The sequence below is a fragment of the Oculina patagonica genome, chromosome 14 (genome assembly GCF_052425735.1).
Source record: "Oculina patagonica isolate OP01 chromosome 14, crgOcupat, whole genome shotgun sequence".
NCBI lineage: Eukaryota > Metazoa > Cnidaria > Anthozoa > Scleractinia > Oculinidae > Oculina > Oculina patagonica.
In genome coordinates, this window is record NC_135771.1 from 15093637 (window position 1) to 15112824 (window position 19188).

At 37.3% G+C, this 19188-nt stretch overlaps 2 protein-coding genes across 2 annotated transcripts in view; one reads left to right on the forward strand and one right to left on the reverse strand.

Annotated features, from left to right (window-relative positions):
• Positions 1–9731: 9731 nt before the first annotated feature.
• LOC144638024 (RING finger and CHY zinc finger domain-containing protein 1-like) lies at positions 9732–18718 on the reverse strand. The gene is made up of 10 exons (XM_078497128.1): positions 18618–18718; positions 16402–16521; positions 16102–16220; positions 15430–15508; positions 13478–13522; positions 13141–13199; positions 12059–12088; positions 11860–11980; positions 11054–11077; positions 9732–10698 (listed from the first exon to the last, which is right to left on the reverse strand). The coding sequence occupies exons 1-10, from the start codon at positions 18693–18695 to the stop codon at positions 10390–10392; spliced, it is 984 nt and encodes a 327-aa protein (XP_078353254.1). The 5' UTR covers positions 18696–18718; the 3' UTR covers positions 9732–10389.
• A 49-nt stretch (positions 18719–18767) lies between these two features.
• The window catches only part of LOC144637971 (dedicator of cytokinesis protein 7-like), a 61585-nt gene continuing 61164 nt past the window's right edge, over positions 18768–19188 (forward strand). Inside the window, exons 1-2 of the mRNA XM_078497060.1 lie at positions 18768–18849; positions 18926–19022. Coding sequence (XP_078353186.1) covers positions 18785–18849; positions 18926–19022 — 162 coding nt within the window. The 5' untranslated portion in view covers positions 18768–18784. The remainder of the gene's footprint in view (positions 18850–18925; positions 19023–19188) is intronic.

The following is a 19188-nucleotide window of genomic DNA, read 5'->3' on the forward strand; positions in this document are numbered from 1 at the left end:
AAAGCAAGCTCAACATTATCTGTACCTGGCAAAACGAGCCGACCGGTTATCTGTGTTTAACCGCCTAAAGCTCGGTTTGAGGTACGATAACAGCCGACGCACAACTTGCAAATCGTAAGACTTTCACCTTCACGGGACTTAATGATGTCCTCCGGCAAACTTCCTTTAGACAGCAGAATGGAAAGCTATAGATCACAACTGTTCAACTAGTTAGCGCGCGCAACTAGAATTCAAATGAAAGAGAGGGGTTGGAGTTAGAGACTGGGCTAGACTAACCACAAGTAATTCTAGGGGGAGGGAGACGAAGGGGGGGGGGGGGGGAGACAGGGAGGCAGAAAAAAAAGTAAGATTGCATTCACTACATTAGACAGGGCGACATTTCATTGGAAGAAAGCCGAACAATTCTCCGTATCCTCAAACAAAAAAAAAAACAAAAAATGAAACCCCATACATTCCTTAACAGCCCGATAGCCACCTTTTATCAAATCAAGGTAGATTTATAGGACAAAGAAAGAAGTGTTAACTTTTGACACCAGAATGAGAAAAGAGAAGAAAAACTTCACTTCTTTAAAATGACCTCGGCCAGTTATCCATTTAGTTAGCCTTGTCAACATCAGCAACGTGATTTTTTTCTCCTTCGATTCTTCCAGTCGCGCGCTTTCTTGTTTTCGCTTCGTGCTCGACGGTCTGAGAAAAAAAGGACATGTCACGTTCGCGGATAAAGTTCTGTTGTTTAAAGCTGTTGAATAGTGGCAATTAATTTATAGGACAAAAGTACAGTTAACGCAGTTCATTTTAAGTTCTGAATCAAGAATTCGTTACTGAACCAATTAAAACAGAAATATTGGAGGGATTTCATCTATTGAAATAAAGTTGCCTTTCTATTACTGAAAAACGATCGGAAATACAACCAAAATAATACAGAAAGCGATTTATTGAAACACAAACACTAAGCTAACATGAAAGATTTGCTCTGCATAATCGAAATAGCTGCTCACCAACCGTTGTAAAAGTGAAAAGACAAAATAGAAGTGGAATTAAAGGCCTCGAAGTTCTTCTAAAGGCGAGTATTCATTTCTTTATCGGCAGAATCGAGTTCTAGTTTCGTAGTTTGTGGTTGTTTTTTATATCTTTAATCATTTTCACGCCATTACGGTAAGCTGAAACGGTTTTAAACTTCAATTTTGAGTAAAAACTGCCTTTTTATCCAGCTCCAAAACGAATACGGGGACCCCTCTTTTTTATTTTGAAATTTACTTTAAGATGAACAATCAATAGACAAAGTTTGGATGAAAATCTATTGTCGGTTCTATTTCAGAGGAATGACCTTAAATGAACATTACGCGCGCTCAAGTTGAAGGTATTCGTTCAGTTCGCGTCCCCTCATGGGCAAATAGTAGACGCTTAATCAACTAATCAGAGCGCGTGCTTACTTAGGTTGTGCTACAAAAAAACATTATGCAACGTCTACTCACGATAGCTTTCCTAGGTCACCTTGCACCTGTTTATTACTTCTATCCGTATTACTTTGCTGCACTGTTGAAGCTTGGTATTTTGATCCTTCCTCCACACGTCTAGTCTATGCCAACTAAATCCTAATTAATGCAGTACAGTGACCGAGCAGGAGGGCATTTTGCGTACGCATGCGTCGATATGGGCTAGTGCGAACGACAGAGAAGTTCTGCTATCGATTGTTTACATATTTTTTACAATTTATGGCCTAATTTTCAGCTCAAAATAAAAGGTGTTTTAAGTTTTATTTGCTGTATACGACACTAAGAGTCCTTGCTTTATCTTCTGACAACAACAAGCATACTTTGGTGTCGACGTGCCGTTTATCTGATCGACTTTGGCTATGTGTATTAAACATTGCGCGTGGACATTATGGCGACCGAATGTCGAGAACCTAAATACCTTGCCCATGTTTTTAATAGCTGGGAGATCTAAACGGACAAAGCGCTACGGCTACTTAGCACAAAACTATAAAACAGCAGTTTTAACTTTACGATGTTATAATCAAGTATCCCAGGTTTGAGCGAGTGGTCATAATTTTGTTCAGATTTTTCATAAAATTGCAATTTCATCGTTCTCACGATGCGAAAATCTCAAAATCTAACCTTGATCTCCAGCGTCTACCGATGATATATGGAGCCTGAAGTACTCGAACTATCGTCTAATGCTGCGAAGGTAGCGTTAAAAAATGGTCTATTGTGGTAATTTTTAGCTTTCTTTAACGTACGTTCTCGCTGGTTTATTCTAACAAAGAAACTATCGTTTGTGATTATTTCCTTAAACTTAAGCATTGGTCAAAATAACTTCACATTTCGATGTACCACAATTATTCCGTTGAACAAGAAAAGAATTACTGAGATCGGTCTTAATTTTAAAGTGTTATGGTAATTATTTGCTGGTAGACTATTTGTTTACATTTTACTATGTTAATTAGTACATTTTTGGCTCCTTTATCAAAATCTAGCCTTGATCACCAGTCAAAAAATAGCATGAAACTAACAAGCGATATATATATATATTTCAGAAACATTCTAATAACTGCTGCATAAAACGTCTTAAGAAATAATTTTTAACTATAAACAATGTTATTTTCAAATTTTCATTCAACGTTTGTTTCTTAAAGATTGATGTTCGTTCTGTTATAACGACTGTTTTACTTCTGTGTCGCCTAAATGTGATTTAAAGAACTGCAGCTCTTGTTCCAGGAAACCCTGTTTGCCAGTCGAGGGCAAGTTGGATTTGCTTTAGAGTCATCAGTGGGCTGCATTATCATGTGCAGAACACCCAAACATGTCTTTCCCCTCAGGGAAAACCCTTTTCTTTGGTGGCCGTCCCTTTAGGCAAAAAATCTCCCGACAAGCTATAATATTGCTCGCACTCTGCCTGTATTACAGCAATTGATTTGATGTGAAGTTTTGATCCTAATATATCACACTCCAGCACACGAATAAATGTTTTCCTCTTTTTACGGCCTGTTTGATTTTTGTCGGTGAAGGCTTTCCTACCTGTCTCACATATTTTCCCATTATTTGCAACAACGATCCCGAAGCAGGCCAGAAAATCTGCTTTATAAGAGACTTGCCACACACAAAACACTTTTTCTTAGCGAAACTTACGTCTATATTAAATTATGTGACGATAAACAGTACCAAAAACAAAGTTTGAATCTTCCGCGCCATTTTTATTCCCAAGATCACGCGGTCTTTGTACAGCGGTTGCACGCATGCGCCCGCAAAATGCCCTCCTGCTCAGTGACCGTACAATAAATACAATAATGTATAAATAGAGGATATTACACGGCGGCGCGAAGATATGAATTTTATTTTCGAGTGGTAAAGCAATATTTTACGAATGAGCGCAGCGAATGAGTAAAATATTGCTTTTACCACGAGAAAATAAAATTCATATCTTCAAGCCACCGTGTAATTTTTTTTTATTATATAGACAAAAATCATGCATGAAGTAAAAGTTAAAACATTTTTATTAATCAAAAGCTTAAACACGAGCGACGGCTAAATATAACAATTAGCTAACAATTGAGCAAATTGCGAAACTGAAAGGCAAAATTTCGCGAACTGAAGCTTTCAGAATATGTATAACGTAAATGTAAAAACAGTCTGTTTATTAGCTTTTATCAATGTCACTGACAATAAATAATTCGCCGTTTTGAAATCTGTTTCTGCTCAAACTCACCGCTTTTCTACTGATTTCTGATCGCGAAGTCTTCGGCAGCTGGAATTTCTTGATTTCCCTCCCTTCGTCTGACTTTCCCCAAGCAAGAAGCTCTTTTAAATAATTTCAAGTCATATGAAGTTTTCTTCTTCGCGTCAGCACTTTCCTGCTCCTCAGTAAAAGCTTTTATTTTGACTTCAGTGAACTTTATGAACCACCGGATAGCTCGCCATCTCCAACCGGCGTTGGCAGCTTTGCACAAACAACAGTGCAAAGGCGGGAAATGACGTCATCGATATCTTCACTAGTGAGGATATGGAAAATACGCCACTACAGTCCCGGACGCAGTTTCGTATGAATTTTACGAGTGGTCTATTTTCCAGTAAAACACTCGCGGTTATATAATAAAGCTCAATAACTCAGCACTAGACACATGTACCCCGTGCGGACCTATTTTTTAATATTACGCAACAAGTTTTATATATTTCGCAACAAGTTTTATATTGTACAGCAAGTTTTATATTGCGCAACAAGTTTTATATATTTTTCAAGAAGTTTTATATTTCGCAACAAGTTTTATATATTTTGCAAGAAGTTTTATATTTCGCATCAAGTTTTATATATTTTGCAAGAAGTTTTATATTGCGCAACAAGTTTTATATATTTCGCAACAAGTTTTATATTTCGCAACAAGTTTTATATATTTTGCAGCAAGTTTTATATTGCGCAACAAGTTTTATATACTTTGCAGCAAGTTTTATATTTCGCAACAAGTTTTATATATTTTGCAGCAAGTTTTATATTGCGCAACAAGTTTTATATATTTTGCAGCAAGTTTTATATTGCGCAACAAGTTTTATATATTTTGCAGCAAGTTTTATTTTTTTGCAGCAAGTTTCATATATTTTGCAACAAGTTTGATATATTTTGCCTTAAGTTTTATGTAAAAACTGAGAAGATTCATATATTTAAAGTTAAGTCCTATATATGACAAACAAGTATTTTTGATACAAACGGCTATTCCATAATAACAAGTCAAGTGAAATAAATAATAGACTTTCTCAAAGACCGTTTCCGGTAGTTAGGTCATCTGGGTTGCGTCGCGCGACTTGTGGCAAGTCTAAATAGTCAGGTGCCCAGGAGTCCAAAATGTGACACCCACGAGCATTTTTGTCTGATTTTTGGCAACATAGCCATTTTTACTAAATCGAGTACGCTGATTTCGAAAATCAATGTTGCCAAGCTTAATTCTTGCGTTAAGATGATGTTTTGATGCATTTAATTATGACGTCATGGTCCAAATAAGGAATTTTCTTTCCTTTAGCTATTTTAAGCATAATTCATCCAGAAGTTCGTTCAAAACATTATTAGTATACTGTAAAATGATTTTAAGAATTTTCTGATAGTTGTTATACCGTTTCTATGAATATCAAGCCGTCTTGTGGGAATTGACCACGCCCTCTCAAAAAAAATCACTTTATCACGGGTATAGTGTTAACATTTTGTTTAAAAATGAATGTGATTCTTGTATTAATAAAAAGTAGTAATTGAATTGCTCCACAAACATCAGCGATGTTTGAAATACACCATAACGACTGCTTTTATCCACAAAGAGAGTGGCAAGGAGAGACAGAAGCAAGATAATGAAGCTGAGAATTCTGTACATTCCACACAACAAAATCCGGGTTGTTCTTGTCACGGACAAATGAGACATTGCAAAAAATTGTCAAGAAAGATCTCGTGACTCTAGAAATAAAACAAGATGTTTCGATTGGACAGACTCAGCTTGAACGATTCGTGGAATGGAGGCTACTATCTTCAGACAGAGAGGAAGAACGGGAACGGGAAGAAGGGATGGAAGACAAACTTTCGTGACCCTGTTCGCAAGAATAATCCACCTCTATTTGCCAGCCTTTATGAAGTTAAAAGTGCTGCAACTAGCCGCAAAAAGAGAAAGACTTTAAATTTGCATGGAAACCAGAGTATTCTATGTTGTCTAGTCACGGTGTATGAAGGCAAGCGCGATATAAACATGCAAGCCATATTGTTGCATCTGAGGTATAATGCCGGTGCCACTGTTTCTCGCAGAAATGAACCCCACAAGTGTGAAACAAGTCAATTTTAGAAGACGTTCTCAGAAGAAAAGGTCAAGTGCCTAGAGTCAGTTTGTTCTTCGATGGCTTCGCCCTGGTGGCAGCATACTAATTATGGTGGCAGCTATTGGCAAACCAAAAAATGCAAATGCTTTCGGTGGGTTTGCGAAATGTTACGTAAACACTGTTTTACGGAAAGGTCCTGGATACCAGAGGATTGATGTGTTACTCGATGGGAGGCACTCCATAAAAGCAACGACAAGAAGTCGACGCTCCGAGAACACGGCGCGGCCTGTGAGCAGAGTCATTGAAGTACGTAAGAGAGGTTCAGTTGCAGACGATGAAGTGGCGAGCATTTTTGGCACTAGGAGACAACAAAGCGGACTTTGCACGGATTCTCTCAGATGAACTTATCTCGCAGGCACTGACTCTGCAATCGTAGTATATCTGGTGGTTTTTCATACGAAGTGGATTCTGCTCAGATTCTGTCCTAGATGTAGCCTTTTTGAGATCCAACCAAGAGGAAGCCGATAAGAAGTTTGTTCGTTATGCAGTCAGTCATAGCGGGCAAGTCGACAACATTATAGTTTCCACTCGAGGCACAGACTTGCTGTTACTTCTCCTGGCACATCGATCGCGCTAAGCTCTCGTCAACAGTGTGGATATGGGCAGGAACTTCAGAGAATCTAACGTAAATAACTTTAGAGGATGTCTCAGCAAATCTTCCTAATAACTCGTCAAGTTCATTGTTACCATCTCACACCATCACCGGCTGTAACAGCACCTCTTTCATCTGTGGAGAGTTATCACAGAAAAATTTGTTTTTCTCTTCTCGGTCGGCGAAGATGTCCTCAAAGCTGACACCACTACCTCTGCAGAAAACGTTTATTTGTTGAATGTATGAAATCCGATCTGACCACTGGCTATATATGTGCCTCTTCGCTATGAATTTAGATAAACGCATGCCATGTGCACTGGGCTGTGTGGATGCACCAAGACCGACGCTAATTGCTATATCAAACTGCGCTAAAGCGCTTTAAAGAAACTTGTTTAAAAAGCAATATTAGTTCAGTGTTTTTAAAAAAGTTCAGAAGATATATTAAAAATATTTACCGATATTGATTAAAAATATTATAGACAGATTTAAACCTGAAAGCAAGGAGCAATGCTATGATCATTTTAAATTCGTTAATTTTACATGCGTTCAACCAAAGTCTTTATCATGAGCCTATAACAGACAAAGTGCATTGTGAAATAAGTTAGATTCAGCAATATACAAGACAATCAATAAAGTTTTATCTCTAACTAAAACAACGATGATATATTACGACATTAACTATGATGTTATTTTCATTTAGTTTACCACAAAACTTAAACGAAATGCTGAAACAAGGGAAACTCGATATATGAAAATTGTAATGGCGTCATTCTTGATGCTCGCTAGCTCTTAGCTTCAGCGTGGCACGACGACCATATTTTTCTTTCTTATTGCAACTATAGCGATTTGTTAATACAAATATCGCATTTGTTCTTTGACAAAATAACAAAACTACACTCGTGATAAGGTTCCCGCGATATGGTGAATTTTGTTTAAGAGGGCGTGGTCAATTGTCACTGAAGGGCTTGATTTTCACAGAAACAGCGTAAAAACTCTCAGAAAACTCTTGAAATCATTTTTACAGCACACTAACAATGCTTTAAATGAATTTATGGATGTATTATGCTTAAAATAGCTAAACGAAAGAAAATTCCTTATTTGGACCATGACGTCATAATTAAATGCATCAAAACATCATCTTAACGCGAGAATTAAGCTTGGCAACATTGATTTTCGAAATCAGCGTACTCGATTTAGTAAAAATAGCAATGTTGCCAAAAATCAGACAAAAATGCCCGTGGGTGTCACATTTTGGACTCCTGGGCACCTGACTAAAATAAATAATTACAGTCCGACCTCTATTAAGCGGCCACCCTCTATTAAGCGGCCACTTTCCAAAGTCCCGATTTATTTGTCAGTAAACTGCTGTATTTGATATCTCTAATGAACGGCCACCTCTATTAAGCGGCCGCGGCCACCTTTTTGCTGTCGCAAGTGTATTATTTATATGATTTTTTACCCCTATTAAGCGGCCAGCAAAATATATTTCGAAGCGAAATGGTGAAATATCTAAAGCACAATTTTTTCACGTACTGACTGTTGATGTAAAAAGATATAAGACACTTGTCAACGATGTTTCGATCTTTTTCTGTACATTATCAACCCCAAGAAAATACTGTACATTTCAACTACGTACTCTCTCTGTGTTAGAGCTAGAACTATGCATTGGCTGGAAATGCACTTGATTTTTGTTAGATCTTGTTACAATGAAGTTTGGATTTATCTTCATATATGTTCATTTTTTAAAAGCATTTAGCTATATAGAATCAATAAAATCGTGTTTACTGCAATTCCCATCCAATTTATATTGTACCTCTGGGGACTTAAGCGGCCACTTTTCAAAGTCCCGAGGGTGGTCGCTTAATAGAGGTCGGACTGTATTTTTATGTACATAATAATTTATTCATTCTATGTTCTTTTGGCTCGTCACACAATATTTCTCACACTTATCCTCCTCACGTTTAGTAAGGTATAGGCATAGTAACTAAGGCTTTGGTATAAGGCATACTACTAGTAGGCTGACCATATCGTTTTTTGCCAATGCCTGCCTACCTTGGGTCTATTTTACCAATATGTCGAACGCACTCCCCTAATCTCTGATTACTACTAGTTATAAGCAATTAATATACAGTAATTATTATCAGTACGAAAATACCCTTAGGATATAATTAACTTATATATTTTAAATACTAACTTGAGTTCTAATGGGAATTCACACACATTTAAATTATCATTTTGCATTCGTTTCTTTGTTTCTTTTTTATGGAGTTGTATCTAGGAAAAATTCAATACTCAGTATTGAAAGAAAATCATCGAGAACACGAATGCATCAAACCAAAGCTGAATGGCAACAAGCCGATTCCGTAAATACGCATAACGCAAAAGGGCATCGCGCAAACAGGAATAACGTAAATAGGCAAACTTTTTCCATAATATTTGTTTTGTGATATGGTCGAAATTAAAAAATAACTTGAATTTACATATATATAAGTTCTCATAAATCAAGCAGCCTATTGTTTAGCAATATTGTAGGTTCATTTAAAAAACGCTTTTTAAAGAGCGTCTATCACACTTCCTTGTTATCGGATAAAACACCCACTCTTTTACAGGAGAGTGGGAACAAACCTTCGTTTTACGGTTGTGAAGCACTCCTTCCAAAGTGGGAAGAAGTAGTGCTTTAAGAGGAAAAGTATTAGCAAATTAGAGAAACTCTGAAGGGTTTTACTGTATTGTTTTTTTTTTCATTTGCTAGAGATACAAGAAGAACTGTAGGTTATTTCTTTTAACTCGTGCAAGCAAATAAAACAGAGGAAAAATTCCCCTTTCAACTCTTATGATTCCAAGAAGAAGGAAGATATAATGGTAAATTTGTTGATGTGGGTCCCAGGGGTGGCGAGACTATGCTTTTCAATGAAGACGTTAAACCCAAAGTTGCCAAAAGTAATTATGAAGACTCTTGAACCGGAAAGGCCGAAATCAATTGAACAAAATGACCGTAAATTCGAAGTAAACAGAATGAAGCATCCAAGAACAAAAAAAGAAAAAAGAAAAAAAAAAACCTTCAACTAAGCTCCATTCTTACGGGCTTCTTTGGCGCAAGTTTTCGGCTTTGTGTTTCTCACAGCCGACCGGGTGATCGCCTTCTTCGGCAAAAAAAAGCTCGATGATTACGACACATACGCATGTTGCCTGGAACTAGTCTCACCTTTGGGTAACACACACAAGCCATTCTGTCAAGTTACAAGGCTTAATGTCCAACAAAATGTATTATATAATGTACTTTTTGAATGCAGAACCAAGAAAAAGAAACTGAAATTTTATTGTGCTACATTAAATGGTATTCCGATTAAGAACCTGCTATTCAACAACAGAAGTACAACCTGAAGCATTTTTGTTTTTAAAAGAGAGTTTGTATTTGCTGAATGAGATTATTTTAAAGTTGTAATTCTTTCTTTGGACATTTTCCAATTAAAGAAAATGATTATGAATACTCTGCAGCACAAACACTTGAGACATTCATATCCATCAAATTATGTTGTAGTGTTAATTGATATGCACTATTGAAATTGTTCACTTAGCACTACAACACAGTAGTGTAAAATTATTAAAAAAAAAAACCACCAAAACTCCCTTTCAATTTGAAGCTCATGCAATTGCCCCAGACACTGAAAGTTATGCCATGGGTGATCAGCCAGGGTCCATTTTATGCAGCTAGGTTCGGCTGAAAATCTTCAATGGCGTACATTTCAAAGTGCACCGTGCTGGTGTACAAATGAGAAAACGTGTCACAACTGACGTTCAGGTGACTTACATTGGGTTAGAATAAAAAAAGATCCTTGGCGTATCTTTGGCATGGGATGTACACGAAATGCAGACGTGTTGAACAAGTGTACTGTATGGAAAACACTGCTGTATTTAATTTACAGTATGATTTAATGAACAGGAGTGGCGTTTTCAGTCCAAGGGAAGAACATTGTTACTCTCTCCCTCTAGATTTAACACAACCTCTGATACATTCAGCCCCTCAGCATTATCCTCTGCCTCTGGGTTCCCTGGCTCATCTTCATTTCTTTGCTCGGCTTCCTCTCCTCCCACAATTTCCTCTTCTTCTTCAGTTTCCCATTCATCACCGTCATCAGGCTGTTGAACATCTCCCTGGGGTATCGGTAGCACAGGAGCTCCCTCTTCACCCTCTCTACTGGTGTTATATGAGCCACACTCCATGCACTTCAAGCCAAGCACATGAAATCTCACCTTGCTTTCCTAAAGGGAAAATTTCAAGGCGTTTAAATGCCATTAAGAGCTTTGTAACAATGAAGAAACAATCGTCAACTGTTGTCTTCAAAAATTGGAGAACTACTCAGAGCGTCGAATTTGCCTTGTGCTACCTAGGCTAATATCCAGGCATACAGTTTTCTTGTGTTTTGTTTCTTACAAAGAGGATGACACTGGATGGAACTGGATCTGAGTGAGTGAGTCAAGTCAGGACTGTGTTCTGTTGGCCTACAAGTTTTTCTTGAAAAAGTTTTATCAAGCTGGTTCAACTAAAAGGAGAACAAAATGATAAAAATAATAATAACAAGGGAAGAGCAAAAAGTTCCTCGACAGAAACACTCACCCTGTGACAATCACGACAGAGAATCTACAACAAAAAAACAAAGGTTAGATGATTACTAAATGGAGATTTATAGATCAATAAAACTTCAGAGGGGATAACAAAGGTGGTCGGACTTAAGAAATAATGTTGGGAAGGTCATATGTTAGCCTATGTGCAAATGTCTACTTATGCTGGCACAGGGTAGGCATAACTTTGCAAAACCTTTTGTTTTGAGCTCATTGTAATTATAAATGATTAAAAAAATGTCTCTGAACATTGATTGAAACAACTTCAAGATGTAGTGTGTTTTACTGGCATTGATAATCTTATTCCGCTATAAAGTACATTGCTCAAGCAGTTTTAATACAGCCATGATTGTATGAGGACCTAATTACAATGTTAATTTGGGATTTTATAAGACAAATACATTTTTCAAATTTTAGAATGGGAAGACAGGAATTGATCACTGGAAATTGACTTACTAATGGCTGTCTTATCTTAAAAGGTGGCTTGTGCTGTTGGGACGATGGAAAGGCATCTCAATTTATAGACACGATTTTTAATTCAATAAAACGTGTACAGAACAGCTCCGAACATCTGTCACTCATTTAAACTTTGACATAAAACACAATGCCACGTTCTCCAGAACAGTAGCTGTTTCATTCTATACAGTTGTAGGAATGATTTCACAGAAGAATAAAGTGCGGGTTTTGCCGCAACTGTCATACTCCCTGGTATCAGTATATTTATCAGGCAGTGTGTGATCAGTGGTAAAAGCCTGGTTCAAACTAAAACATTTCTCGTTTAAGTTGATTATGTAACCTCACCGTAACATTGAAGTTACTGTAGTCTGCTGGCATTGGCGTACGTGCTATTTCCTGATCCAAATGTCGCCACATGCGAGCCATATCAACCATAGACCTGTTACATATTGGGCAAGCATATCCCCTATAAAGAAGAACAACACAAACATTAAGCTTTGCTACAACACAAGAAAAGAGTCAGCTCAATGTTGTTATAACATACCCTGATTCCAGAAACTTTGAGAAACAGGTACTGCAAAGGAAGTTAATAATTATTATTAATAACAGCTGTTAACTCACTTAAACTTAATTTCTTGAAAACACATAAAGAATAAGTAATTAGAAAATAGAAAATGACATGAATGAGTGTTTCACATGTTTTGGAGAAATCCAAATAATTATCTACCTGTAAGTATTTCTTACTTAAAAAATATCAACACCCAAAAGAATTTTCTTAAGATGTGTTCTAAGTTATCTACTAGGTTTGTGTCGTGGTACTTGAACTAATCTATTCTTGGCCTCAAATACATGTAGGTATTTATGCTTTTTAGAAAATAAAAAAGAACATGCTTGATAATAATAATTAGGTTCACCATTGAAACTGTGTGTTAATAAACTGACTGCAAGGTACATGTATACTCAGTATTATCACAAGTACTGTGAGACACACTGTGACAGAAAAAAATGCTGGAAGGTCCCCTGTTTTGTGAGTCAAATGAGTCTGAGTCATGAGTCAAGGTGACTTTTACACAAAGTAGGTTATTATCTACTGAACCATGGTTTGTCCATATACAAATTAATAGGCCATTTTACAGTTGTCTGCTCAGTCACCTGGCCTTTGAATGGAAGTGAGGCTGGAGGTGACCTTGTTTTGATACAGACCTCACTGCTTTTGTTGTGTAAATCATGTTGTTCTGATGCGAACTAGTTTGGATTTACATAATAAAGCAGAGAGGTTTGTATCAATGCAAGGTCACCTCCAGCCTCACTACCATTCAAAGGCCAAGTCACTTAGCAGGCAACTGTAAAATGGACTATTAGCTTGGAAGCACTTCACTTTGGTTGTTGCAGTTAGTTCCACTCCAATTTCCTTGCAGTTAATAGAACTTTCCACTCCAGTTAGTTTGTGGTAAGTTCTAGTCTGGTTTGCTTGTGGTTAGCTTTTATTTTTTAGTAAAGGCACAGGAGCTTTATTTTCATATTAATTACTGTAATTCGTCGCCTTGTTACATAGTAAATTACTGCACTAGCAATGCAAGTCATTCTATAAAATCTCATACTGTAAGTTACATTAAATAATCTTACCTGTGAAGCAAATGCCCACAAGGAGGGACATGGGAAGGTATTCTAGATGTGTGAATATCCTGATGAAAAAAGTTCAAAATGCTTTGGACCACTGTTTTAATTATGAATTTGTGATTTTACATCACACAAATGAATATACATTGTACCATATGCATACAGTGCCATGTATTTGTACATTGTACCATATGCATACAGTGCCATGTATTTGCAGACTAAAGTACATGACATGATAATTTTGAACCCCCCTTTGGAATACTCAGACTTAGTAAAAGGAAACATTACTTCATGTTTGCTTGTCATCGCTGTTCATTAGACTATCAGAACTTGTTACTCTTACCTCATAGCAAATAGGACAAGCTGATCGAGAACTCTTTTCAATGCACTGCAGATAAAAGAAATGAACAGGCAATATTTATTAAAAAAAAAAATTGAGAAAAAGTACAGGTGACATAAATAAGCAATACACTGATTTTCTTTAGCTATTGTTTGTATTGAATGAAGAAAGAAAATATAGGACAAATTCCACCTTATCAACAATTATTGATTGATTGATTGTTTACACTTAACCATTGCATAAGCATTACAGTCTTTTTTTTTTTCACAAGTCAAGGGCCAATTGAGAAGAAGCTATGCTTGAGTAGATTGCATATATTTCTTGTTTGAACAGTTTAAGGTTCATGAGTAGCCTGCGAGCAGGCTCTCTATTCGGGGGAAACGTGAATATATTATTATTGAACTCCTCGAGCGCCGAAGGCGCGATCCCGCGAGTGCCGAAGGCGCGAGTGTGTGGGCGAAGCGAGCTCCCAGAGGGAGGGCCTGCATGCAAGCCATTGAATTTCAAATCCGGCCCCTCGAAATGTGACAACTTGTTGACAACTCGCTACGCTTCCGGTGTAAATATATCGATCGATGGCTCTTCATAGATCGATCGAACGCTTGCGCGTTTATTTCGAAAAAAAGTTGTAAACAAAGAGAGTGAATGTTCCTGTATCTGCAAGTGTACATTTTTGGTAAAATGTGGAACTGGTAAATCAGTTCGCATGTAAACGGAAAATTTATTTGAAGCGTCAAATCACGATGGGAGCCACAGACAAATGATGACAGATGTACGAACAAATTGAAAAACAATTCGCAAAATTGTCTAGTTTGCCGTGTGTGCGATTCGTGTCCTCCAAAAAAAATCAGAAAATCGAACTTAACTAATGAGCATCTCTCTGCGAACGGCATTTGTAAAGCTGCTTTATTCTCCTGCGCGTTTCGTCCGACTGTCGCGGACTTCTCAGCCGATGCAAAATCAACTGCGAACTGACGCTCGTAACGCCGGTTAAATCTCGCAAAGCAACACAGTTCAACCCATCGATTGTCCCTCCTTCACCTGGTCTTCAATTATGCTGGAAAATGGGCATATTACTAAAACAATAGTGTCTGAGAGTCGCTCGTAAACTTTCTTCTCCGCCATTGCCACTGCAAAGAGTTGAAATATGAAGCAATTGCCGTAACCGGTTTGCATAACTGCAAAAACATCTCTTCCTTCTAGAAGACAATTTACTGCATCTTCCTGTTCTTGTTTTAATTTAAGGAGATCGTTAGAATCAAGTGAAAGTTTCCAAAATTCTTCATGAACGCTGCTGAACGAACTGGCGTACCTATTCACGGACGCCGGCCGTAGTTGATTTGGCTGTGATATGGACTCTGGTTTTTCTCACATTAATTGAGCCTGTCATTTTTGACCAATCAGAGTGCTGCCTTCGTGGACGAACGCGCCGGATTTGAAATTCAATGGCGTGCGTGCAGGCTCTCAATTCTCAACTCGCTTCGTTTGCCGACTCGCACCTTCGGCACTCGCGGGACAAAGAGTTCAATATTCACGTTGCCCCCGATAGAGAGCTCTCTAGAGTTCAATATTCACGTTGCCCCCAATAGAGAGCCTGCTCGCAGGCTAGGTTCATGAGAAGAGAGGAAAGCTGAAAGTGCAGCAGGGGGGTCACAGAAGGCGACGATAGGGAAGCTCTGGTCTGCGTTACGGCCATTGCAGCAGAGCCTCAAAGTCTTGTGGAAACAAGAGCAGACTGGCTCAAACTTCAACAATCCTGTGCTTGTTGAAAGATTGGGCCACGCCAAAATACTCAGCAATTACCAAATCATTAATGAGATAGCTTCCAACGTAGAATTTTGTGGTTTCACAGACATACTGCTGCAAGTGACACAAGAGCACCTGGTAGGCAATGATGTTTTTGTACCTATTGCTGAAACGCTTTTAATTTGCTTTGTTTTCTTTTATGAACTCACCTTGTGTGAGTCTTTTAGCTGAATTCCTAGGCACATGTCACACCTACTGCAATGAAAAAAGTTCTCCTCTCCACCAACCCTAACATGAAAGGATTTAACAAGAAATGATCTTTGATAAGTGCTTCCATATACTAGGAAGATTTTGAGCATTAAACTGTTATTTCATTGACCACTGTTATCACCACCGCAGATTTAAGATGTTAGGCCATGATCACTTGGCTGTTTGTTTAAAATGCATTTACATACTTTATATATCAACAAGTCTTGATCAAAGAACCCACAACCTCACTTACAATGCACAGGTTCACATGTACGTTGAAAAAAAAAACCTTAGGAATCAGGCAAAAACAATAACTAGAACAAAGTAGCCTGGACGGTTAAAATTTGTGCAGACCCTAGTGGGATTTCTACACAGGATCCTTATTGGATCTCACACAAGATCCTGGACATTCCTAGTTATGAGTTAAGTTTTTTTATACAGGATCCTATGCATTCTTATTTACAATCCTGGATGGGATGTTGGTCCATCGCAGGGTCACCCCCAGCAGTAAATTTACCAGACCCATTTATACACCTGGGTGGAGAGAGACACTATGAGAGTACTTTGGATACAGTCTAAAAGTTATTATTTGTAGATTCCTCATAACAAGCATACCATTGTTTTGAGGTTACCTGCATATTCCACAACCACGGCAATGAAACTGCCCCCTCTCATGGTCATCAAATAAGCGACAGATTTCACAGTAGTACCGTCCAAATTTTATTCCACAGTCTTTACAGTGAGATGCCACCTATAACAAAGCAGGCAATCATGTATATGTTGTAGTTTAAAATGAATTTCAGGTCAAAATGATTTTGAGCTAGTTTAATTTGTTTTTTTTTTTACATTGTTTAAGGATTACTGCTCTCATCCAATAAGAATCCAGTAATTTTGTTGAGTGTACTACATGTTTAAGGTTAGTAATAACTTACATTTTGACAACTTTCACACTGGAGACATTTAATTCTTTGTACAGCTTTCCTATCCAACTCATGATCCTCTTTGTCATTATGGCACCACCTGCAGTTGTAGTATTTTTCACAGCAGGGAGCCTGCAGCAACAAAATCATACTATTTGTCAAGTCAAGGTTAAGGCAAACATGCATGAATAACCAACCTTGCAAACAAAACAGTTTTTACATGTAATTGAACAAAACAATGTTCTTCACTACAAGTCTGAGATTGAAGAGTGGTGAATGACAGTACATGACAAGTATATTGTTTAACATAATAATTACATAATTTGGCTGTTTGTTTAAAATGCAAAAAGCTAAAAATTCAGGCCTTAAAGTTATCCAAAATGTGAGTATTTAATAATATTCCCTTTAATTGAGGAACTTCACTGCAGCTCTCATGTTATTGTTTACATTCTGCAATATTTTACATACCATTGCAACTAAACTTCAAGTTACTGGGTTCAAACTCCATTTATTCTTTGTGTCTACCAGTACTTAAATAACATTGAACCAAAATACTTTTTACCATTATTGCCATACTACATGTTTCACCAGTACTGGAAATTACTGTCGGTCATTGGACATTGTCCGATCAAATATGCCAAAATGTCCGGCCAATTTTGCAATATGTTCAGACATGATGTCCGAGAACTTATGTGACTATGTCTTGGAATATTTTATACATGTTTGATTTGAAATGCGAATTGATGTCCTACCAATTTCTAATATGTCCATTCAAAATAAACGTTTGGAAGGACACATGTCCTTTTAAGTAAGAAAAATTATTTCCAGCTCTGTTTCACTACACTGAAAACTGTTAAAATAATAATACTGGGACCAACACAATGGTTTGTTGTGTTCATTTTCCTTGGTTTAAATTTTCAACCAGTTTGATTTTTATTTCCCTTTGTTTAAGATTATGATAATGATTAAGACAATGAAAACTAAAAATCAAACTGGTTTGAAAAATTTTAAACCAAAGATAAATTTAAACCACAACAGTTACATTAATTTATTCAATAAAAATGTGCAATCTCTGCTGGAATTGAATTGCCAGTTTCTTAAGGTGGCTTGGTGTAATTTCATTCCTGTTTTTGGCATTCTATTGCAACCAAACCAATAATGTTGAGGAAAACTTCTAGTTCAAATACTTAAAGGTTTTACCGATGAACAAATTGCAGTCATTTTAACATCAAAATTTGGTAACAACAAAAGAAGTCAAAGATACCCTATTTTTGACGTTTTAGGCTTGCAACTTGAGAACTATCTACTAGGTGAAAATTTTTGTTTTCTGATAATATTTCAGTCCAGTCAGCATAAGAAACATTTTTACAAATTTTGAAAAAATCGGTTGGTAGGGCTGTGGGATTTGTTATTTTAACATTAATTTGAGGTGGCTCTGAGCTCTACCGAAAGATCATTTTCAATATTTGTAAAGGTATTTATGTATCAAAAACAAAACCTTTCACCAAGTAATATTTAAGTATTAGCTCTAAATGGTCAAAAATAGGGTATATTCTGACTGCTCTTTTTTTTACGTTGCCATGGCAATGAATTTTGATGTCATTTCGACTGGACTGTCTTAACTGATGAAAGCATTCTAGTACTGATGAAAGCATTCTAGTACTGGTTTACCATAAATGTGTTTCAGCGTACCATTGGCAAAGACAGGAATGTTTAAACCATTACGAGCCACCTCAATCTGTTACAACGTGGAGATCACCAAAATAGCAATTATTGCTGGCTTGCAACCAAGTGACAAAGCAGCCATGTTGGGGGTCAAAACACTAAAATAAATTTTCGCAAAATTTGCAGGATAAAAAAATTAAGTTCCCAGTGGAGGGAAACGCTTTGTTCTTGTCCCCCAGCATGGCGCCGCCATGACGTCAGTTGCAAGCCAGCAGTAGGCATGCATTCGTGATGAACGGTCTACAAGTGTAGATTCAATCAATCTCTCGTTTCTTTGATAACAACTAAGCTACAAGAACGTCACTTTGGAAGCCTTGAAGTGCCAATGTTCATTAGTATCATAAGTTTATCTTATTCCAGCTTATTCTAAAGCTGAAATATTTCTGGACTCCCGTACGAGCAGCAAACTGAAGTGCCGTTCGAGGAGCCACTGTGAATATTTCAAAGCTTTTTTAAACTTATACTAAGTCTTAATTTTGACAAAAATGTAAATAGATACTCACCAGCAAAGAACAACGTCTAATATAATGATCACAGCCAGAAGACATAGCTAAACTGCTAAACAAGATGGCGATTCGCATGAGACTGGAACTAGAAGTCCAAAATCGGCAGAGACGTCTCATTGCAACAAAGTGACCTGGAATCTAGCCAGAGCCTGGAAGTGTTGAAAATGGCTGCCCAAGGCAGTCAAGGTTCTACAGGCTCAACTAGAGCGTTTGCACAAAAACTAAACAAGTAAGTTGCCTGTAACTGGGAAAAACAATTTAAAAGCAATCCCCACTTAGTGTAGTTTGTGTGTTGGCCGTTTCAGGTTTCGTCGAAATGGTTCGACAACATTTGGCACTCAGACAAGTTTAAAGTCACAGTCTTCCACTTCAAGTTCATTTCTTCATTTTGCTGCGGGAACAGTAAGTTAATTTATATTATTGACATAAGATTAATGTTCTACCTTAAAGGCAAGAGTTTTGATAAACTAGTCGTGCACACGGTCTATAAAAGATTACAATATTCGTTTTAATAAGGACATAAGCCGGGGACAGATAGCTTACCAGTCGCGAACGTATAAGAATTCCG

Coding starts and splice junctions, on each gene's coding strand:
- LOC144638024 (XM_078497128.1), bottom strand. CDS start 18,695: ATGCGAATCGCCATCTTGTTTAGCAGTTTAGCTATGTCTTCTGGCTGT. Junction 13,523..15,429: donor AGCTAAAAGACTCACACAAG/GTGAGTTCATAA, acceptor TTTTATCTGCAG/TGCATTGAAAAGAGTTCTCG. Junction 11,981..12,058: donor TCAAAGTTTCTGGAATCAGG/GTATGTTATAAC, acceptor TCTTCTTTATAG/GGGATATGCTTGCCCAATAT.